Source organism: Oncorhynchus clarkii, unplaced genomic scaffold (genome assembly GCF_045791955.1).
Source record: "Oncorhynchus clarkii lewisi isolate Uvic-CL-2024 unplaced genomic scaffold, UVic_Ocla_1.0 unplaced_contig_3141_pilon_pilon, whole genome shotgun sequence".
Classification (NCBI taxonomy): domain Eukaryota; kingdom Metazoa; phylum Chordata; class Actinopteri; order Salmoniformes; family Salmonidae; genus Oncorhynchus; species Oncorhynchus clarkii.
Window position 1 is genome coordinate 16,110 of NW_027258784.1, and position 23,891 is coordinate 40,000.

General features: G+C 47.2%; 2 protein-coding genes across 3 annotated transcripts in view; both read right to left on the reverse strand.

Annotated features, from left to right (window-relative positions):
- The window catches only part of LOC139398536 (ADP-ribosylation factor-like protein 6-interacting protein 1), a 29,239-nt gene extending 11,410 nt beyond the window's left edge, over positions 1–17,829 (reverse strand). For both annotated transcript variants that reach the window (XR_011631473.1, XM_071144485.1), the window contains exons 1-2: positions 17,682–17,829; positions 7,680–7,813 (exon numbers count right to left, since the gene is read on the reverse strand). Coding sequence is in view for 1 of the 2 variants with exons in the window: in XM_071144485.1 (XP_071000586.1) it covers positions 7,680–7,813; positions 17,682–17,717 (170 nt within the window). In the remaining variant the exon portion in view is untranslated. The remainder of the gene's footprint in view (positions 1–7,679; positions 7,814–17,681) is intronic.
- Positions 17,830–20,955: 3,126 nt separating this feature from the next.
- The window catches only part of LOC139398537 (serine/threonine-protein kinase SMG1-like), a 16,659-nt gene continuing 13,723 nt past the window's right edge, over positions 20,956–23,891 (reverse strand). Inside the window, exons 8-9 of the mRNA XM_071144486.1 lie at positions 23,099–23,205; positions 20,956–22,928 (exon numbers count right to left, since the gene is read on the reverse strand). Coding sequence (XP_071000587.1) covers positions 22,851–22,928; positions 23,099–23,205 — 185 coding nt within the window. The 3' untranslated portion in view covers positions 20,956–22,850. The remainder of the gene's footprint in view (positions 22,929–23,098; positions 23,206–23,891) is intronic.

Consider the following 23,891-nt stretch of genomic DNA (forward strand, 5'->3'; position numbering starts at 1 on the left):
CCTACACATTGAACTGGAAATATCAAAATATAACTGGTTTCATTTTGTCAAAACAAAATCAACTGTCCTAAGTTCATGACTGCTGCTCCAGATTCTCAAATCCACTTGGTGATGTATAAATGGTGAATCCAGACTGTTCAGACCGGTCTCATACTGCAGCCTTCTGGAGTGGTTTCCTCCACACTGAGACACCGGGTCCAGGTGGTCCAGTTCCCTCTACCATCATACGTGGTAAATGTCATTCCAGACAAATATCCCTCAGCCTTATGAGGGCGGCAGGGTAGCCTAGTGGTTAGAGCGTTGGACTAGGACGGAAGGTTGCAAGTTCAAATCCCCGAGCTGACAAGGAACCTACTGTTCCTAGGCCGTCATTGAAAATAAGAATTTGTTCTTAACTGACTTGCCTGGTTAAATAAAAAGGTCAAATATATATATATATTTTTAAATGGGGTCTACACTGGTTTTCAGGAAGCAGAAGACTCCCAGGACTTGTGAAGTGAAAGTTCCAGGTATGTCCTGCGCCCAAGCCTGTGATGTGTGATTCAGGTTAGGTACTGTGACTGCAAAAATAAAGGATATCCACGCAAATGGACCAATAAAGCAAGTATTGTTACTTTTATAATATATATATATATATATAATTTTTTTTGTGTGAAAAAGCCGAGCCGAGCCAAAAGCCATCCATAGAACCGTGGAGGCAATTATTTTATATAAAAAGACTTAGTCATTCATTACCCAGTACTTGTCTCCTAGTCATATTAGCAACACATCCTAGTTGTTGAAAATAGATTCCCCCTCTAGGTTTCTAATGGAAATGTTCATCTCCGTCACATATAGAACCGCTCGTATTGGGTGAGCTGTTCAGAACGGTGTTGTCCTGAGATGTACATGTTGGTGAACGTCGTCCTGAGATGTACATGTTGGTGAACGTCGTCCTGAGATGTACATGTTGGTGAATGTCGTCCTGAGATGTACATGTTGGTGAATGTCGTCCTGAGATGTACATGTTGGTGAATGTCGTCCTGAGATGTACATGTTGGTGAATGTCGTCCTGAGATGTACATGTTGGTGAATGTCGTCCTGAGATGTACATGTTGGTGAATGTCGTCCTGAGATGTACATGTTGGTGAACGTCGTCCTGAGATGTACATGTTGGTGAACGTCGTCCTGAGATGTACATGTTGGTGAACGTCGTCCTGAGATGTACATGTTGGTGAATGTCGTCCTGAGATGTACATGTTGGTGAATGTCGTCCTGAGATGTACATGTTGGTGAATGTCGTCCTGAGATGTACATGTTGGTGAATGTCGTCCTGAGATGTACATGTTGGTGAATGTCGTCCTGAGATGTACATGTTGGTGAACGTCGTCCTGAGATGTACATGTTGGTGAACGTCGTCCTGAGATGTACATGTTGGTGAACGTCGTCCTGAGATGTACATGTTGGTGAACGTCGTCCTGAGATGTACATGTTGGTGAACGTCGTCCTGAGATGTACATGTTGGTGAACGTCGTCCTGAGATGTACATGTTGGTGAACGTCGTCCTGAGATGTACATGTTGGTGAACGTCGTCCTGAGATGTACATGTTGGTGAACGTCGTCCTGAGATGTACATGTTGGTGAACGTCGTCCTGAGATGTACATGTTGGTGAACGTCGTCCTGAGATGTACATGTTGGTGAACGTCGTCCTGAGATGTACATGTTGGTGAACGTCGTCCTGAGATGTACATGTTGGTGAACGTCGTCCTGAGATGTACATGTTGGTGAACGTCGTCCTGAGATGTACATGTTGGTGAATGTCGTCCTGAGATGTACATGTTGGTGAATGTCGTCCTGAGATGTACATGTTGGTGAATGTCGTCCTGAGATGTACATGTTGGTGAATGTCGTCCTGAGATGTACATGTTGGTGAACGTCGTCCTGAGATGTACATGTTGGTGAACGTCGTCCTGAGATGTACATGTTGGTGAATGTCGTCCTGAGATGTACATGTTGGTGAATGTCGTCCTGAGATGTACATGTTGGTGAACGTCGTCCTGAGATGTACATGTTGGTGAACGTCGTCCTGAGATGTACATGTTGGTGAATGTCTGAAAATGACGTCCTGAGATGTACATGTTGGTGAATGTCTGAAAATGACGTCCTGAGATGTACATGTTGGTGAATGTCGTCCTGAGATGTACATGTTGGTGAATGTCGTCCTGAGATGTACATGTTGGTGAATGTCGTCCTGAGATGTACATGTTGGTGAATGTCGTCCTGAGATGTACATGTTGGTGAATGTCGTCCTGAGATGTACATGTTGGTGAATGTCGTCCTGAGATGTACATGTTGGTGAATGTCGTCCTGAGATGTACATGTTGGTGAACGTCGTCCTGAGATGTACATGTTGGTGAACGTCGTCCTGAGATGTACATGTTGGTGAACGTCGTCCTGAGATGTACATGTTGGTGAACGTCGTCCTGAGATGTACATGTTGGTGAACGTCGTCCTGAGATGTACATGTTGGTGAACGTCGTCCTGAGATGTACATGTTGGTGAACGTCGTCCTGAGATGTACATGTTGGTGAATGTCGTCCTGAGATGTACATGTTGGTGAATGTCGTCCTGAGATGTACATGTTGGTGAATGTCGTCCTGAGATGTACATGTTGGTGAATGTCTGAAAATGACGTCCTGAGATTTACATGTTGGTGAATGTCTGAAAATGACCTATTACCGGTTTCATTACAGCCGTTGCGTGTTCAATACCAGGCTACAGCCTTTTGACTGGAAGGTGATTGGCTTGATATTGTTGCATGTTTCCATTAAGCGCTTAATGAAACATGTCCTTTCCTTGTATGCACACATAGTGTTTTTGTGGTTCCTGGAGCCAGGTATTATGGGTAATATGCCCCAGGTGGTTCCTGGAGCCAGGTATTATGGGTAATATGCCCCAGGTGGTTCCTGGAGCCAGGTATTATGGGCAATATGCCCCAGGTGGTTCCTGGAGCCAGGTATTATGGGCAATATGCCCCAGGTGGTTCCTGGAGCCAGGTATTATGGGCAATATACCCCAGGTGGTTCCTGGAGCCAGGTATTATGGGCAATATACCCCAGGTGGTTCCTGGAGCCAGGTATTATGGGCAATAATGTTAAGGCAATGGGGCTAAAAGTAATTATATTGTTAGGATAATCATGGCCATAATGGACACGTGAGGTGGGGGTTAGGAATACACAACAGACCAGACTACTTGCAACCTAATAGGCCTACACCAGGGGGTTCCTGGGAACATGCATTCCACACTAATAGGCCTACACCAGGGGGTTCCTGGGACCATGCATTCCACCCTAATAGGCCTACACCAGGGGGTTCCTGGGACCATGCATTCCACCCTAATAGGCCTACACCAGGAGGTTCCTGGAACCATGCATTCCACGGTAATAGGCCTACACCAGGGGGTTCCCGGGACCATGCATTCCACACTAATAGGCCTACACCAGGGAGTTCCTGGGACCATGCATTCCAACCTAATAGGCCTACACCAGGGGGTTCCTGGGACAATGCATTCCACGCTAATAGGCCTACACCAGGGGGTTCCTGGGACCATGCATTCCACCCTAATAGGCCTACACCAGGGGGTTCCTGGGACCATGCATTCCACCCTAATAGGCCTACACCAAGGGGTTCCCGGGACCATGCATTCCACACTAATAGGCCTACACCAGGGAGTTCCCGGGACCATGCATTCCACACTAATAGGCCTACACCAGGGAGTTCCCGGGACCATGCATTCCAACCTAATAGGCCTACACCAGGGAGTTCCTGGGACCATGCATTCCAACCTAATAGGCCTACACCAGGGAGTTCCTGGGACCATGCATTCCAACCTAATAGGCCTACACCAGGGGGTTCCTGGGACCATGCATTCCACGCTAATAGGCCTACACCAGGGAGTTCCTGGGACCATGCATTCCACGGTAATAGGCCTACACCAGGGGGTTCCTGGGACCATGCATTCCAACCTAATAGGCCTACACCAGGGAGTTCCTGGGACCATGCATTCCACACTAATAGGCCTACACCAGGGGGTTCCTGGGACCATGCATTCCACGCTAATAGGCCTACACCAGGGAGTTCCTGGGACCATGCATTCCACGGTAATAGGCCTACACCAGGGGGTTCCTGGGACCATGCATTCCAACCTAATAGGCCTACACCAGGGAGTTCCTGGGACCATGCATTCCACACTAATAGGCCTACACCAGGGAGTTCCTGGGACCATGCATTCCAACCTAATAGGCCTACACCAGGGAGTTCCTGGGACCATGCATTCCACACTAATAGGCCTACACCAGGGAGTTCCTGGGACCATGCATTCCACACTGATAGGCCTACACCAGCGAGTTCCCGGGACCATGCATTCCACACTGATAGGCCTACACCAGGGAGTTCCTGGGACCATGCATTCCACACTAATAGGCCTACACCAGGGGGTTCCTGGGACCATGCATTCCAACCTAGTAGGCCTACACCAGGGAGTTCCTGGGACCATGCATTCCACACTAATAGGCCTACACCAGGGGGTTCCTGAACCATGCATTCCAACCTAATAGGCCTACACCAGGGGGTTCCTGGGACCATGCATTCCAACCTAATAGGCCTACACCAGGGGGTTCCTGGGACCATGCATTCCACACTAATAGGCCTACACCAGGGAGTTCCTGGGACCATGCAAGGCTATAGAGTTGTTAAAAGCATGAAATGTTGCCATGCAAATAAACCATGGCTAGCCAACACAGACATTATAGATTGATAAGTAGACAAGATCCTAAATCATTTAAATGCAAAAACTTTTATTTTAATTCTGTATATTCTGCAATGTAAGATGACACAATTACTATCTGTTATCTCCTTCAACCCCGTGTCATAAAGACAGGACACACCTGCTAACTGGCTGTCTACAATGATATGGTGCAACGGTTACAACACAATAAGATCCACTCGAACTGCAATGAAGAAACAACATACCTCAGCAGCAATGTCATATCCAGCCCACGAGAATACAGAAGCAAGAGCTGTCAGAGTGTTCCCCCACACGAGAATACAGAAGCAAGAGCTGTCAGAGTTCTACGTGTTCCCCCCCAGCATTTCAGAATTGTAGTCATCGTCGTTGATGAAGTGCTTAGGCTACTACACACGTCTGTATCGGTCTCTTTCAAAAAAGAAAACAGTGACATTTTGTTCCTTCTTAAAGCCACGGACTGAAAACACACATGCACAGCTGTTACCCATCTCCAATGTTATTGCAGTCGGCCACATAAAATAATACCGATCACTTTAGGGTGAAAAGAACACACTTCCTGTCTCAAAACCTATAATACTTTTAATTATATATATATATATATATATATATTTTTTTTTTTTTCCAAAGAGCTCATTTGGCCATATGCTTTCAATAAAACAAAAGAATGTGTCCACAATTCCCAGGTTTCTCAATCGCTCTGACTAACGGAGCAGAGCTAGTGCACAACAGAACGCCACGAGTCACATGACCCTTTTATTTTGGCCTCTTTCCAGTCCTAGGCCCCAGGGAGAGAAGGCAAAGTCCACCTAACTAGTTCATGTATGGAATCACGTATGGAAATGTAGAATTTTAGGTCAACTTACCCTTTAAAAAGTGATAAATATCTCAAGACAAAATGTGTATGTAGAATAGTATGCCCCATAGCAAAATGTGATGTAGGAAGTTAGCAAAATGTGAAGTAGGAAGTCAGCAAAATGTGTATGTAGAATAGCACGCCCCATAGCAAAATGTGAAGTAGGAAGTCAGCAAAATGTGTATGTAGAATAGCACACCCCATAGCAAAATGTGAAGTAGGAAGTTAGCAAAATGTGTATGTAGAATAGCACACCCCATAGCAAAATGTGAAGTAGGAAGTTAGCAAAATGTGTATGTAGAATAGCACACCCCATAGCAAAATGTGAAGTAGGAAGTTAGCAAAATGTGTATGTAGAATAGCACGCCCCATAGCAAAATGTGATGTAGGAAGTTTGCAAAATGTGATGGTAGGAAGTTAGCTAAATGTGATGGTAGGAAGTTAGCTGGCAAAATGTGATGGTAGGAAGTTAGCTAAATGTGATGGTAGGAAGTTAGCAAAATGTGTTAATGTAGGAAGTTAGCTGGCTTCCTGCATCAACACATTTTGCTATGGGGCAGAGAAATACACACTTTTAGGGAGCCTTTCACTTATACTGTGTTTTCAAAATACCCATCAAGAGATGCATAATGTGGCAAACTGTGGAACTGCAGGAAATGCATTTTAACATGAAGATTCTGGGGGCCCTGGAGTTGCTTGCTCTTCAAGAAATATAACATCCCGTATTGATTAAATAGAGCTAAATATGTATTTTTATGTCTTATTTAACTAGGCAAGTCGGTTAAGAACAAATTCTTATTTACAATGACGACCTAGGAACAGTGGGTTAACTGCCTTGTTCAGGGGCAGAACGACAGGTCGTTTTCCCTTGTCAGCTCGGGGATTCAATCCAGCAACCTCTCAGTTACTGGCCCAACGCTCTAACCACTAGGCTACCCTGCCACCTCAAAATATCAACTGTATGGTGGCAAGAGCACACAACTGCTTCCACAGCCGAGTGCCGTGTGGAAAGAGACGTGTTCCAATGAGCCCAGTCACTGGACAACATGTCGAAATGCAATCTGGGAAAAGACAACCGTTTTGATGGTGATGACTGAAAAGAGGATCCAAGCTATCCACTGCTGTATGATCTATTCCTCAACTCCAATTGGCAGTGTTGCACAACAGAAGTGTCCGGCATGACAAAGACAAGGAACCGCATTGGCCATTCAAATGCATAAAGGGTTGGCCTACATCCTCTTTAACAATGTACACAGTTAAAATATTTATAAAACTTCAAAAAAAATCTGATTATAATTCAGTAAACCAGCTGCCTCATGCTACAGAAACAGGGGATTGGGCTCCTGTCTTGTGCTGTTCTGGCTCGTACCAGGCTACTTAACTAAACTCGGTCTCTGTGTGGGCGTGCCTGTCCATCGTGTGTCTGTCTTCTCTCTGTGTGGTGTTCTGTGATAACGCTGACTGTAACCCCCTGCTGGAGCCACCATGCTGATTGTGATTACCCATGATTAAAATTCTGCCTAAATAACTTTCTCCTGTGATCTCGCCCACGAGCCTGTAGTCGTCACTTGGTACTGGCCCGGTGTGCTACTGGCAAATTAACCTGAATGTCAAGCCCTGGTGTGTGTGTGTGAGCGAGGCCAGGTGTGTGCTAGAGACAGGACATCTGTATGTATCGTGTGTGTGTGAGAGCGTGACAGGACAGCTGTATGTATCGTGCGTGTGTGAGAGCGTGACAGGACAGCTGTGTGTGAGAGCATGACAGGACAGCTGTATGTATCGTGTGTGTGAGAGCGTGACAGGACAGATGTATGTATCATGCGTGTGTGAGAGCGTGACAGGACAGCTGTATGTATCGTGTGTGTGAGAGGGTGACAGGAGAGCTGTATGCATTGTGTGTGTGTGTGTGAGTACTACTCACATGAAGACCAGTGTGGTGGCTGCCATCAGGGCTGTGTGTGTGTGTGTGTGTGAGTACTACTCACATGAAGACCAGTGTGGTGGCTGCCATCAGGGCTGTGTGTGTGAGTACTACTCACATGAAGATCAGTGTGGTGGCTGCCATCAGGGCTCCAGGGAACCATGGTTTCTTCCAACGCAGGACCTGGTCCCCAGCCAGGATCACCTCTCCCCAGCCCTGCAGCTGCTCCTCCAGCTGGGCCGTCTCCTGGGCCTGGAACACAGACACCGACCGAGACACACGCCAGAGACAGAGGTTAGGAAGTAGCCGTGGACGAGCCAGAACAGTCCACGAGACAGGAGCCCATCTCCTGTTTCTGAAGAGTGAGGCAGCTTGATCTACCAGTACACCTCCTGGACAGGACGCTAGTCTATTGCAGAGTCAGGTGTTAACCTCCTGGACAGAACACTAGTCTATTGTAGAGTCCGGTGTTAACCTCCTGGACAGGACGCTAGTCTATTGCAGAGTCACCTGGACAGGACGCTAGTCTATTGTAGAGCCAGGTGTTAACCTCCTGGACAGGACGCTAGTCTATTGCAGAGCCAGGTGTTAACCTCCTGGACAGGACACTAGTCTATTACAGAGTCACCTGGACAGGACACTAGTCTATTGCAGAGCCAGGTGTTAACCTCCTGGACAGGACACTAGTCTATTGCAGAGTCAGGTGTTAACCTCCTGGAAAGGACACTAGTCTATTGCAGAGCCAGGTGTTAACCTCCTGGACAGGACACTAGTCTATTGCAGAGTCACCTGGACAGGACACTAGTCTATTGCAGAGCCAGGTGTTAACCTCCTGGACAGGACACTAGTCTATTGCAGAGCCAGGTGTTAACCTCCTGGACAGGACACTAGTCTATTGCAGAGCCAGGTGTTAACCTCCTGGACAGGACACTAGTCTATTGTAGAGCCAGGTGTTAACCTCCTGGACAGGACACTAGTCTATTGTAGAGCCAGGTGTTAACCTCCTGGACAGGACACTAGTCTATTGCAGAGCCAGGTGTTAACCTCCTGGACAGGACACTAGTCTATTGCAGAGCCAGGTGTTAACCTCCTGGACAGGACGCTAGTCTATTGCAGAGTCACCTGGACAGGACACTAGTCTATTGCAGAGCCAGGTGTTAACCTCCTGGACAGGACACTAGTCTATTGTAGAGCCAGGTGTTAACCTCCTGGACAGGACACTAGTCTATTGTAGAGCCAGGTGTTAACCTCCTGGACAGGACACTAGTCTATTGTAGAGCCAGGTGTTAACCTCCTGGACAGGACACTAGTCTATTGTAGAGCCAGGTGTTAACCTCCTGGACAGGACACTAGTCTATTGCAGAGCCAGGTGTTAACCTCCTGGACAGGACACTAGTCTATTGTAGAGCCAGGTGTTAACCTCCTGGACAGGACACTAGTCTATTGTAGAGCCAGGTGTTAACCTCCTGGACAGGACACTAGTCTATTGTAGAGCCAGGTGTTAACCTCCTGGACAGGACACTAGTCTATTGTAGAGCCAGGTGTTAACCTCCTGGACAGGACACTAGTCTATTGCAGAGCCAGGTGTTAACCTCCTGGACAGGACACTAGTCTATTGTAGAGCCAGGTGTTAACCTCCTGGACAGGACACTAGTCTATTGCAGAGCCAGAGGTGTTAACCTGGACAGGACACCTGGACAGGACACTAGTCTATTGCAGAGCCAGGTGTTAACCTCCTGGACAGGACACTAGTCTATTCAGGTGTTAACCTCCTGGACAGGACACTAGTCTATTGCAGAGTCACCTGGACAGGACACTAGTCTATTGCAGAGCCAGGTGTTAACCTCCTGGACAGGACACTAGTCTATTGTAGAGCCAGGTGTTAACCTCCTGGACAGGACACTAGTCTATTGTAGAGCCAGGTGTTAACCTCCTGGACAGGACACTAGTCTATTGTAGAGCCAGGTGTTAACCTCCTGGACAGGACACTAGTCTATTGTAGAGCCAGGTGTTAACCTCCTGGACAGGACACTAGTCTATTGCAGAGCCAGGTGTTAACCTCCTGGACAGGACACTAGTCTATTGCAGAGCCAGGTGTTAACCTCCTGGACAGGACACTAGTCTATTGCAGAGTCACCTGGACAGGACACTAGTCTATTGCAGAGCCAGGTGTTAACCTCCTGGACAGGACACTAGTCTATTGTAGAGCCAGGTGTTAACCTCCTGGACAGGACACTAGTCTATTGCAGAGCCAGGTGTTAACCTCCTGGACAGGACACTAGTCTATTGTAGAGCCAGGTGTTAACCTCCTGGACAGGACACTAGTCTATTGCAGAGCCAGGTGTTAACCTCCTGGACAGGACACTAGTCTATTGCAGAGCCAGGTGTTAACCTCCTGGACAGGACACTAGTCTATTGCAGAGTCACCTGGACAGGACACTAGTCTATTGCAGAGCCAGGTGTTAACCTCCTGGACAGGACACTAGTCTATTGTAGAGCCAGGTGTTAACCTCCTGGACAGGACACTAGTCTATTGCAGAGCCAGGTGTTAACCTCCTGGACAGGACACTAGTCTATTGTAGAGCCAGGTGTTAACCTCCTGGACAGGACACTAGTCTATTGCAGAGCCAGGTGTTAACCTCCTGGACAGGACACTAGTCTATTGCAGAGCCAGGTGTTAACCTCCTGGACAGGACACTAGTCTATTGCAGAGTCAGGTGTTAACCTCCTGGACAGGACACTAGTCTATTGCAGAGCCAGGTGTTAACCTCCTGGACAGGACACTAGTCTATTGCAGAGCCAGGTGTTAACCTCCTGGACAGGACACTAGTCTATTGCAGAGTCACCTGGACAGGACACTAGTCTATTGCAGAGCCAGGTGTTAACCTCCTGGACAGGACACTAGTCTATTGCAGAGCCAGGTGTTAACCTCCTGGACAGGACACTAGTCTATTGTAGAGCCAGGTGTTAACCTCCTGGACAGGACACTAGTCTATTGTAGAGCCAGGTGTTAACCTCCTGGACAGGACACTAGTCTATTGCAGAGCCAGGTGTTAACCTCCTGGACAGGACACTAGTCTATTGCAGAGCCAGGTGTTAACCTCCTGGACAGGACACTAGTCTATTGTAGAGCCAGGTGTTAACCTCCTGGACAGGACACTAGTCTATTGCAGAGCCAGGTGTTAACCTCCTGGACAGGACACTAGTCTATTGCAGAGCCAGGTGTTAACCTCCTGGACAGGACACTAGTCTATTGCAGAGTCAGGTGTTAACCTCCTGGACAGGACACTAGTCTATTGCAGAGCCAGGTGTTAACCTCCTGGACAGGACACTAGTCTATTGTAGAGCCAGGTGTTAACCTCCTGGACAGGACACTAGTCTATTGCAGAGTCACCTGGACAGGACACTAGTCTATTGCAGAGCCAGGTGTTAACCTCCTGGACAGGACACTAGTCTATTGCAGAGCCAGGTGTTAACCTCCTGGACAGGACACTAGTCTATTGCAGAGCCAGGTGTTAACCTCCTGGACAGGACACTAGTCTATTGTAGAGCCAGGTGTTAACCTCCTGGACAGGACACTAGTCTATTGCAGAGCCAGGTGTTAACCTCCTGGACAGGACACTAGTCTATTGCAGAGCCAGGTGTTAACCTCCTGGACAGGACACTAGTCTATTGCAGAGCCAGGTGTTAACCTCCTGGACAGGACACTAGTCTATTGCAGAGCCAGGTGTTAACCTCCTGGACAGGACACTAGTCTATTGCAGAGCCAGGTGTTAACCTCCTGGACAGGACACTAGTCTATTGCAGAGTCACCTGGACAGGACACTAGTCTATTGCAGAGCCAGGTGTTAACCTCCTGGACAGGACACTAGTCTATTGCAGAGCCAGGTGTTAACCTCCTGGACAGGACACTAGTCTATTGTAGAGACAGGTGTTAACCTCCTGGACAGGACACTAGTCTATTGTAGAGCCAGGTGTTAACCTCCTGGACAGGACACTAGTCTATTGCAGAGCCAGGTGTTAACCTCCTGGACAGGACACTAGTCTATTGTAGAGCCAGGTGTTAACCTCCTGGACAGGACACTAGTCTATTGCAGAGCCAGGTGTTAACCTCCTGGACAGGACACTAGTCTATTGTAGAGTCAGGTGTTAACCTCCTGGACAGGACACTAGTCTATTGCAGAGCCAGGTGTTAACCTCCTGGACAGGACACTAGTCTATTGCAGAGCCAGGTGTTAACCTCCTGGACAGGACACTAGTCTATTGTAGAGCCAGGTGTTAACCTCCTGGACAGGACACTAGTCTATTGTAGAGCCAGGTGTTAACCTCCTGGACAGGACACTAGTCTATTGCAGAGCCAGGTGTTAACCTCCTGGACAGGACACTAGTCTATTGCAGAGCCAGGTGTTAACCTCCTGGACAGGACACTAGTCTATTGCAGAGCCAGGTGTTAACCTCCTGGACAGGACACTAGTCTATTGCAGAGCCAGGTGTTAACCTCCTGGACAGGACACTAGTCTATTGCAGAGCCAGGTGTTAACCTCCTGGACAGGACACTAGTCTATTGCAGAGCCACCTGGACAGGACACTAGTCTATTGCAGAGCCAGGTGTTAACCTCCTGGACAGGACACTAGTCTATTGCAGAGCCAGGTGTTAACCTCCTGGACAGGACACTAGTCTATTGTAGAGCCAGGTGTTAACCTCCTGGACAGGACACTAGTCTATTGTAGAGCCAGGTGTTAACCTCCTGGACAGGACACTAGTCTATTGCAGAGCCAGGTGTTTAGCGTCGTTTAAATACATACACAAATCCCCGGCTCCCAACATGGCAAAGTAGCAATTTGACCAGTGTGATTCATTTTTAATTCACCTTTATTTAACCAGGTAGGCCCAGTTACAACTGCGACCTGGCCAAGATAAAGCAAAGCAGTGCGACACAGACAACAGTTACACATGGGATAAACAAACGTACAGTCAATAACACAATAGAAAATCTACATACAGTGTGTGCAAATGGAGTAAGGAGGTAAGGCAATAAATAGGCCATGGCAGTAGTCCCCCCCCCCCAAGGTGTGTGAAAACGCAGCCTGATAACAGGTCAGGTTGACAAGGACTCAAGATGCACTGGTGCACTCAGAAGAAAAGCCATCTAACTCTCAGTCCAGACAACGCTGAACTCCAATTCACATATAGTTAACAGTTTAGCCTGTTCATCTAAGGAGCTAGGCTGAGTCCCAAATGGCACCCTATTCCCTATAGGACTCTGGTTAATGAAGTGCACTATATAGGAACTAGGGCGCCATTTGGACGTAAACAGACTGCACCACAGAAATACCACTGTTAAATGGCTTGCCTTAAGCCCTGCTGACTTCCAAACATCCCTCTACTACTATCAGTTGGCGGCTGTGCAGAGCCACAGGGCCGAAGGGTTGAGGAAAACAGAGGTGTCATTGTGAATGGTCTGGGGAAGTGAAATAATCCCACGTTGTGCCGGCACCACAAAGACCCGTCTTCATACAGACATCTCTATTCCACTGAACACCATGTCGTCTCATGACCCACAGCCAGCCAGGAAAAGGCATAGCTATTAACGTTACAGACTTGTTTTGCCACACAGATCATCATCGTGATCCATCCTAGTTGTCAGTTGATCCTCTGTGGTAGGTTTTGTTCGGTGGATGAATGTAATCAACGATAGACGAGGCCTGACTGCAGCATCTGAGAGCTGTCGTTAAGCTGACAAAGCACGATTTAACTGAAGACAGTTTCAACCAGATTCTAGAGTTCCATCACTGTTCTAGAACAGCGGTTCCCAAACCTTCTCCCACCCAGGCTCCCCTTCCAGCATTGGTGAACAATCCCCCTGCATATCTATTTATATGGCCACAAACTGTTTACACCCTTCTTGTTGCTAGACAACTAATTTTTGCCGTTTTAAAAAGCATATTTCCTGCAGTTCTACAAAAAAAAAATTGTGGTGTACTGAGAAAATTCAGTTTTGAAGCCAATTTTCTTTCAATTCCATACATTTTGCCATGGCTAATGTGTTTCATGTGATATTTGAGTGACTAACATTACTACAAAATCTATAAGCAAAAAAAAAAAAAAAAAGCCAACGTGGGCTAGTTGATCAGGACATTAGTTATAAGCGGCAGGTAACCTAGTAGTTAGAGCGTTGGGCCAGTAACTGAAAGGTTGCTGGATCGAATCCCCGAGGTACAAATCTGTCATTCTACCCCTGAACAAGGCAGTTAACACACGGTTCCCAGTAGGCTGTCATTGTAAACAAGCATTTGTTCTTTAACTGACATGCCTAGTTAAATAAAAGGTTATAAAATAAATATCTCTAAGAAATACAATGACTGACAATAGAAAAACTGATGCACTACCCAATTTCAAAACGGTCCAGATTAACCTGGACTGAGTTTCAGTTTGGGAACCACTGCTTCAGAATGTAGTGAAATACAGATCAATTCAAGCGGGCAATAGATCACGCTCTCCGTAGCCGATGTGAGCAAGACCTATAAAACAGGTCAACCTTCACAAGGCCACGGGGGCCAGACGGATTACCAGGACGTGGGTACTCTGAGGATGCAAGGACCAACTGACAAGTGTCTCCACTGACATTTTTCAACCTCTCCCTGAACGAGTCTGTAATAGCTACACGTTTCAAGCAGACCACCATAGTACCTGTGCCCAAGAAAGCGAAGGTTACCTGCCTAAATGATTACCACCCCGTAGCGCTCATGTAGGTAGCGATGAAGTGCTTTGAAAGGGCTGGTCAAGGCTCACAACACCATCATCCCAGAAACCCTAGACCCACAATTCACATAACACCCCAACAGATCCACAGATGATTGCATTCCACCCTGCCTTTTAACACACGGACAAAAGGTACACCTATGTGAGAATGATGCACACTGCCATAACCCATCTGGACAAGAGGAATACCTATGTGAGAATGCTGTTTATCTACTACAGCTCAGCATTTAACACCATAGTACCCTCCAAACTTGTCATCAAGCTCGAGACCCTGGGTATCCCCGCTATCATCCAGAAGGCGAGGCCAGTACAGGTGCATCAAAGCAGGGACCGAGAGACTGAAAAACAGCTTCTATCTCAAGGCCATCAGACTGTTAAACAGCCATCACTAACATTGAGTGGCTGCTGCCAACACACTGACACTGACTCAACTCCAGCCACTTTAATAATGGAAAAATGTATGTAATAAATGTATCACTAGCCACTTTAAACAATGCCACTTTTATATGTTTACATACCCTACATTACTCATCTCATATGTATATACTGTACTCTACCATCTACTGCATCTTGCCTTTGCCGTTCTATACCATCAGTCAATATACACACACACATACATATATATATGTATACATATATATATATATACATATACATATATACACACACATATATATATATACACATATACATATATACACATATACATATATACATACATATTCTTATTAATTCCTTTACACGTGTGTATTAGGTAATTGTTATGAAATTGTTATGTTGGACATTACTGCATTGGACATTACTGCATTGGACATTACTGCATTGTCAGAACTAGAAGCACAAACGTTTCACAACACTCGCATTAACATCTGCTATGTGACAAATAACATTTGATTTGTTCATTGACTACAGCTCAACACCATAGTGCCCACGAAGCGCATCACTAAGCTAATGACCCTGGGACTAAACACCTCCCTCTGCAACTGGATCCTGGACTTCCTGACAGGCCGCCCCCAGGTTGTAAGGCTGGGCAACAATACATCTGCCACGTTGATCCTCAACACGGGGGCCTCTCAGAGATACGTGTTTAGTCCCCTCCCAGTTTCCATGTTCACCCACGACTGCGTGGCCAAGCACGATTCCAGCACCATCATTAAGTTTTCTAACGACACAACAGTGGCAGGCCTGATCACCGACAACAATGAAAGCCTATAGGGAGGTCAGAGACCTGGCAGTGTGGTGCCAGGACAACAACCACTCCCTCAATGTGAGCATGACAAAGGAGCTGATCGTGGACTACAGGAAAAGTAGGACCGAGCACGCCCCCATTCACATCAACGGGGCTGTAGTGGAGCAGATTGAGAGCTTCAAGTGTCCACATCACCAACAAATGATCATAGTCCAAACACACCAAGACAGTCCTGAAGAGGGCACAACAATGCATTTCCCCCCTCAGGAGACTGAAAAGATATGGCATGGGTCCCCAGATCCTCAAGATCTGCTGCACCATCGTGAGCATGGTGACTGGTTGCATCACTGCCTGGTACGGCAACTGCTCGGCATCCAACCGTAAGGCGCTACAGAGGGTAGCGCGCACGGCCCAGTACGTCACTGGGGGCCAAGCTTCCTGGCATCCAGGACCTATATACTAGGCTGTGTCAGAGGAAGGCCCTCCAAAAATTGTCAAAGACTACAGTCATCCAAGTAATAGACTGCATTGTTGGTTTAGGGCTTGTAGTAAGTAGTTCTCTTTAGCCCATGTTATTATGAATCATTAGATTGTTCTCTACAAGATTACAAATGTAATATGCTTGTACTTAACAGTGTTGATTAAATGAGAACGTTAGTTTGTTGTGACCTTCGCCCAGCTCTAGGATGCATCTCGTCCATATTTCAGCATTTGTAGATGGTAACATTATGATGCGTTTCTGCGCTTTGGATGACTGATACCCTCATCATTTTCATCTTCCAGATCAGTGGCTTTCTATTCCTCTAACCCCAAGCAATCAATGTTGCAAGGGGCCGTTTCTATGGCAATTTATACAACGGGCGGATCAGATCCTGAATGCTGATTGGTTAAAACAGCATTCCAGCCTGTGTCTACCTCACAAATTACCACCTGCTAAATCTTCGACGTTAAAATGCCTATTTGTATCGGGACTATACATTGTGGAAGGATGAAATTGTATAACTAAATTAATCAAGATAACGTTAATGAAAATATGTCAAGCATTATTTGAATATTTCCTAACCCGTTTATAAATGCCCTCGAAGGCGGTGTTTGGAGGAAAGTATTTGACTGACGGGGAGATTTGCGGCACACCACCTGCCCTCGACTACAAGCATTTCGCTATCCTCGCAATAACATCTGCTAACCATGTGTATGTGACCAATAAAATGTGATTTTATCTCGGGCCTAACACCACCAGTGCCAATATATCCTTCAAACAGTCTTCTCGGGCATTATCATTTAATTTAAAAAAGGTTAGACTCAGAACTGCACAATGAAAACTGGTAGACTTTTTTATATATATACTGAAATTCAGGCTTAACGTTCATTAATATATAGGCTCAACTTTGTTTTGTATTCCCCGGATTTCGTTTAGAACAGGTCAGTGTTATTACACCTTCTAAGTTACCAGTCGACGTTCAAATGTATCGCCGTTCAGCCCTCGGTCCGAGCAGCGACCACTTCTGACCATGGTCTTAATTACACTAGTCACTCTAACCATGCTTCATTATTGAGTAAATCGTCTAACTTTTACACCAAATATATAAATTAGTCATCTTTCGGTGACTAATCAAATAGTTAAGGTAACACATTTTGTAATTTCAAAGGGGATGTTAAATAAATGTCACAAGATCCAAATTAGCCAGACATGGGCTCTCTCGGCTTGTCAGCTGAACGTGTCACATGTAAAATAACCTTACGGACAGCCGCTGTGTTGGCTAGCCAGCCAAATAAACACCTTTCCCCAATTAGCCGTATCATGCGAGAACAGCTAGTTAGCCGAGCAATAATGTTAGCTATAAGGCCAATATTAGACTGCATAACGTTAATTGTTAAGTGTAGATAATGTTAACGGCCTATGTAAAATGATACATAGGCCGTCTAACAAACCATGTATTGTATGGCTTGGGTAATTTGCTCAGATGGTCAGATTAATGATTTAATTTGTTGGGCACGGTTCTCATTTTCACTAATCCTCCTTCGCTAGCATAGCTGGTTAATTGTTAGCATTTCGAAGGCCGTTGTTGACAAGCGAACGACAGCAGTCAAGCAACACCACGACGTTAACGTTACCTAAATTCAGGAACAAAAGCTTGTCAAGTCGAAAGTGGGATAACGTTACTTACGAGTACGTTGGCGCTTTTGTTGTCTCCCTCTGCCATAGCTAGCGGTTGTTTAAGTTTTCGGTGATGTTTTAAAGGCAAATTTAAAACGACCCAGGGGCGCAGCAGACGCTTCCCTCTCTTCTTTGTGGATTTTGCAGTTCACAAACCAACGGTTGGATGCCCGGAAGGATGGACTTACGAACAACGTCATGGCTAAAGGCTTTATGGGTAATGTAGTTCACGCCCCCTTTCCTCGGCATTGCCCAAAATAAAATGACTTGGCTGACATTTACGACCCAAATTCATTTTAAATCAATAAACCGTTTGTTTAGCAGGAGGAAACTCCTACCACAAGGAAATTAGAAGAGTGAGCAATAAATGAATTGGTGAACCTCTGACCAATTTCACAAATCACTTGATTGATTAGATTTAGCTTCAATGGAATTGGATGATTAATTTAATATCAGTCAGGCGTTTGGACCACTGCTGAAGTCTTCAGGGCTCTCTGTGTTACATTTCTCCCTCACGGACTGGATATAGATTGGCTGATAAACTGGTGAATGAGCTCACTGGGCTATAACCATTACTGGATAGTCTGAAGTGAATTCCTTTCCTTGGCCAAGTCCCAAACTGTACCCTATTCCCCTGGTCAAAAGTCTGGCACACAACAGTTGTCTCTTTTAGACCACTGAAAACCATTAGCCAGCTTTCTCCAGCCATCCTGTTTCCACATCAGTGTAAATTCCAGATTGTTAAAAACCAGTGTGGCTTCTCATCCAAAGCAGCGAAGTACATGCACATTTCAGTCTTTGTAGTTATGAGACGTAGAAAAACAATGTAAAAGTGTACAGAGGGGAGAGTCCTAAAAATCTGTATGTTCTTCCATTATCCATGTTCAGTTTACAGTATCAATCTTTCCACCTGGAGAAAGAATTCTAGAATAAAACTTACTACTTTTACTGTATTTTCATTGGCATCACCGTACAAGAATGAAAAATATCAGCCGGCAAATCGACATTAAAAAAAATATAGTTTCACAAAAATACATGGGTCTCCCGAGTGGCGTCACTACAGACCCTGGTTCGAATCCAGGCTGTATCACAGCGATCTAAGGCCCTGCATCTCAGTGCTAGAGGCGTCACTACAGACCCTGGTTCGATTCCAGGCTGTATCACAGCGGTCTAAGGCCCTGCATCTCAGTGCTAGAGCCGTCACTACAGACACCCTGGTTCGATTCCAGGCTGTATCACAGCGGTCTAAGGCCCTGCATCTCAGTGCTAGAGCCGTCACTGCAGACACCCTGGTTCGATTCCAGGCTGTATCACAGCGGTCTAAGGCCCTGCATCTCAGTGCTAGAGCCGTCACTGCAGACACCCTGGTTCGATTCCAGGCTGTATCACAGCGGTCTAAGGCCCCTCAGTGCTAGAGCCGTCACTACAGACACCCTGGTTCGATTCCAGGCTGTATCACAGTGATCTAAGGCCCTGCATCTCAGTGCTAGAGCCGTCACTACAGACACCCTGGTTCGATTCCAGGCTGTATCACAGCGATCTAAGGCCCTGCATCTCAGTGCTAGAGCCGTCACTACAGACACCCTGGTTCGATTCCAGGCTGTATCACAGTGATCTAAGGCCCTGCATCTCAGTGCTAGAGCCGTCACTACAGACACCCTGGTTCGATTCCAGGCTGTATCACAGTGATCTAAGGCCCTGCATCTCAGTGCTAGAGGCGTCACTACAGACACCCTGGTTCGATTCCAGGCTGTATCACAGTGATCTAAGGCCCTGCATCTCAGTGCTAGAGCCGTCACTACAGACACCCTGGTTCGATTCCAGGCTGTATCACAGTGATCTAAGGCCCTGCATCTCAGTGCTAGAGGCGTCACTACAGACACCCTGGTTCGATTCCAGGCTGTATCACAGTGATCTAAGGCCCTGCATCTCAGTGCTAGAGGCGTCACTACAGACACCCTGGTTCGATTCCAGGCTGTATCACAGCGGTCTAAGGCCCTGCATCTCAGTGCTAGAGGCGTCACTACAGACACCCTGGTTCGATTCCAGGCTGCATCACAGTGATCTAAGGCCCTGCATCTCAGTGCTAGAGGCGTCACTACAGACACCCTGGTTCGATTCCAGGCTGTATCACAGCGGTCTAAGGCCCTGCATCTCAGTGCTAGAGGCGTCACTACAGGCCCTGGTTCGAATCCAGGCTGTATCACAGCGATCTAAGGCCCTGCATCTCAGTGCTAGAGCCGTCACTACAGACACCCTGGTTCGATTCCAGGCTGTATCACAGCGGTCTAAGGCCCTGCATCTCAGTGCTAGAGGCGTCACTACAGGCCCTGGTTCGAATCCAGGCTGTATCACAGTGATCTAAGGCACTGCATCTCAGTGCTAGAGCCGTCACTACAGACACCCTGGTTCGATTCCAGGCTGTATCACAGCGGTCTAAGGCCCTGCATCTCAGTGCTAGAGCCGTCACTACAGACACCCTGGTTCGAATCCAGGCTGTATCACAGCGGTCTAAGGCCCTGCATCTCAGTGCTAGAGGCGTCACTACAGGCCCTGGTTCGAATCCAGGCTGTATCACAGCGATCTAAGGCCCTGCATCTCAGTGCTAGAGCCGTCACTACAGACACCCTGGTTCGATTCCAGGCTGTATCACAGCGGTCTAAGGCCCTGCATCTCAGTGCTAGAGGCGTCACTACAGGCCCTGGTTCGAATCCAGGCTGTATCACAGTGATCTAAGGCACTGCATCTCAGTGCTAGAGCCGTCACTACAGACACCCTGGTTCGATTCCAGGCTGTATCACAGCGGTCTAAGGCCCTGCATCTCAGTGCTAGAGCCGTCACTACAGACACCCTGGTTCGATTCCAGGCTGTATCACAGCGGTCTAAGGCCCTGCATCTCAGTGCTAGAGGCGTCACTACAGGCCCTGGTTCGAATCCAGGCTGTATCACAGTGATCTAAGGCACTGCATCTCAGTGCTAGAGCCGTCACTACAGACACCCTGGTTCGAATCCAGGCTGTATCACAGCGGTCTAAGACCCTGCATCTCAGTGCTAGAGGCGTCACTACAGACACCCTGGTTCGATTCCAGGCTGTATCACAACCGGCCGTGATTCTGAGTCTCATAGGGCGGCACACAACTGTCGTCCCGGGTTTGGCCAGTGTAGAACATCATTATAAATAAGAATTTGTTCTTAACTGACTTGCCTAGTTAATAAAATAAAAATACCCATTTGTGAACTGTGTTTTGTATTTGCAGAACATATGCAAGAGACGGAAACAGACGACCATTTTAAATGCAATTTTATTTCAAACTAAATCCAATAAAACCTTTAAGAAATAGCAGTTTTACACTATCATCAAAAAACATCCACTACTCCTTTACTTATCTACTCCTTTACTTATCTACTCCTTTACTTATCTATTCTACTTATTTCTCCCACTAAAAAGGTAAAACTAGAGGGTCAGTCAGTAAGGATCAGTAAAACACAAGCTGGGAGAGTATACGTCCCATATCAGGAAGGAAGGCTACTGCTACTACTACTACTACTACTACTACTACTACTACTACTACTACAGGTACTACTCACTCACAGGCAAGGCAGCAAGTCAAAAAAAAAGGAATCAATCTAGTCTAAAGCTTTTCTATTTTATAAACAAGGGATAGGGAGGAGAGAAGCCTACCAAATACAACAGATATGAATAAAGATTCACATTGAAGAAAAATGATTATTACATGGATTTCTCTCAGGTCAAGCCCTGCATTCCAAATGGCATCCTATTCCCTATTTAGGGCACGACCTTTGACCCATATATGTCTCTGGTCAAAAGTAGTGCACTGTATAGGGGGATATGGTGCTGTTTGGGACGTAGACCCAAAGGGTTCAGACAGTAACTAGCTAGAACTTTGCCCACGTTGTCATCCTTTCTCAGTCAATCCCGAAATCTGAACTCCACTCAACAACAAAAAAAATACGGTAACTTCAGACAATAGGATTAGTTAACTAGAGGCACATCGTTACGCAGTGCAGAAACATAGGAATAAAAAGAGAACGCCACATGACTGTGAATCTTCCCCTCCCCCAAAAAAAACCCATCTCCATTTTGATAATCCATTTATAATGTCAAACTTGTGTGATACACAATTTCTAAAGAGCTTTGTAAAATAAGTATGTTTTTCTTCAGTTTTACACTAAATGTTTTAGAGAAGAAAAAAGAAAGAAAAAAAAGACAGTCTGATTACACTATTTTATTTCCTGAAATCATTTCCCCTCTCAGGCTTTGGATGGAGTCCCACTGAGCCAACAGATTCTTCCCCCACTCCACACCTGCCCAGTCACAACTCACGCAGCTCAGTCGCTGGCCAATCAGAATCACTGTACCATCAGGGAGATTGGTTTCAAAACAGGTGCAGCCAATCAGCTCTTCAGACCACACCTGGTAAAGCCTCCCCTTTCTCCGCCCCTTTGAATGAGGTCCAAACCCAACGGCATTGCTGGGTAAAACCAGCTCAGCTGTTAAAGGGGGGGGGGGTTGTCATCGGTGGTAACAGTGAGTGGAGGGTGGTGGTTTTCATTAGGGGAGGGTAAAGGTTATTCAAAACATAGTGTAGAGGGGGAGGGCCTTATCACCATACCTTCCCTACCAATACCTCTGCTCCCCTTCCTGTCCCAGACAGACCCCCCCACCCGTACAGACAAGCAGAGTGGTCAGATCTGGCTGCAGACAGACTGCAGAGTGACCCTTTAGCTGGTTGTGTTAGCTTGGTCTATTGCCAGGTGGCAGGTTGGGTGGGACTGGGTTTAGCCAGCCAATCAGAGCCAGGCAGACAGACAGCTCTAGTGCTGCTACGGTACGGGAGTAGGGGTTCCATGGTGGACCCCTAGGAGGTTATATCGGGGTGGGGGGGAGTATCTTGAACCCCCCCTCTCCCCCTCCTTCCCCATCAGCGTGTGGCACGGTTGGGTGCTGCTGCTCCAGTGGCTCCTCCTCTCCTTCCTTCACCCCCCAGGCCCAGACAGACACACCTAACCCTAACCCTGCCAGAACAGGGCAGGTGGGTAACAGGGTATGTACGTATCCGGGTGTCTGGTCTGGAGGTTGGGTTGGATGGCTAACCCTCCCTCTGCGAGGCTCTGTTGTGTGCTGGAACCAAAGAGATGCACCACAGGGAGACCCCATTCACACCCAGGCTGTCCAGCCCTCGTACAGCTGGGACAGGTTGTCCACATTGGTGGCCTCCTTTATCACACAGTCCACCTGGAGAGGAGAGAGGGGAGGTGGGGAGACAGGTAGGGGAGAGAGGGATGGAGGAGGAGGAGAGGGAGAGCAGGAGGAGAGGAGAGAGAGAGAGACCGGGATAAGGCAAAGGAGGAGGAAAGTGTAGTCAACAAAGTGTGTAGCTGCCTGCTCAGTGTGTAGTTAGTTACCTGCTCAGTGACACTCATCCTCCTGCTGGGGTCCACGTCTCTCCCCTCCAGCTTGGCTTTCACCCTCTTCCACACGCTCACCGCGTACGAGTTCCTCTCCTGGACAGCTGCAGCACACACGCACACACCACCACGTCAGAGTCACCACACCACCACGTCAGAGTCACCACACCATCACATCAGAGTCACCACACACCATCACCACGTCAGAGTCAACCACGGGTCCCCAGATCCTCAAAAAGTTAGACAGCTGCACCATCGAGAGCATCCTGACCGTTTGCATCACCGCCTGGTATGGAAACTGCTCAGCATCTGACCATAAGGTCACTACAGAGGGTAGTGCATACGGCCCAGTACATCACTGGGGCCAAGCTTTCTGCCACCCAGAACCTCTATAATAGGCAGTGTCAACCAACCTGTTCCCCCGCACACTGACTCGGTACCGGTGCCCCCTGTATATAACCTCCACACTGACTCAGTACCGGTACCCCCTGTATATAACCTCCACACTGACTCGGTACCGGTGCCCCCTGTATATAACCTCCACACTGACTCAGTACCGGTACCCCCTGTATATAGCCTCCACACTGACTCGGTACCGGTACCCCCTGTATATAGCCTCCACACTGACTCAGTACTGGTACCCCCTGTATATAGTCTCCATACTGACTCAGTACCGGTACCCCCTGTATATAACCTCCACACTGACTCAGTACCGGTACCCCCTGTATATAACCTCCACACTGACTCAGTACCGGTACCCCCTGTATATAACCTCCACACTGACTCAGTA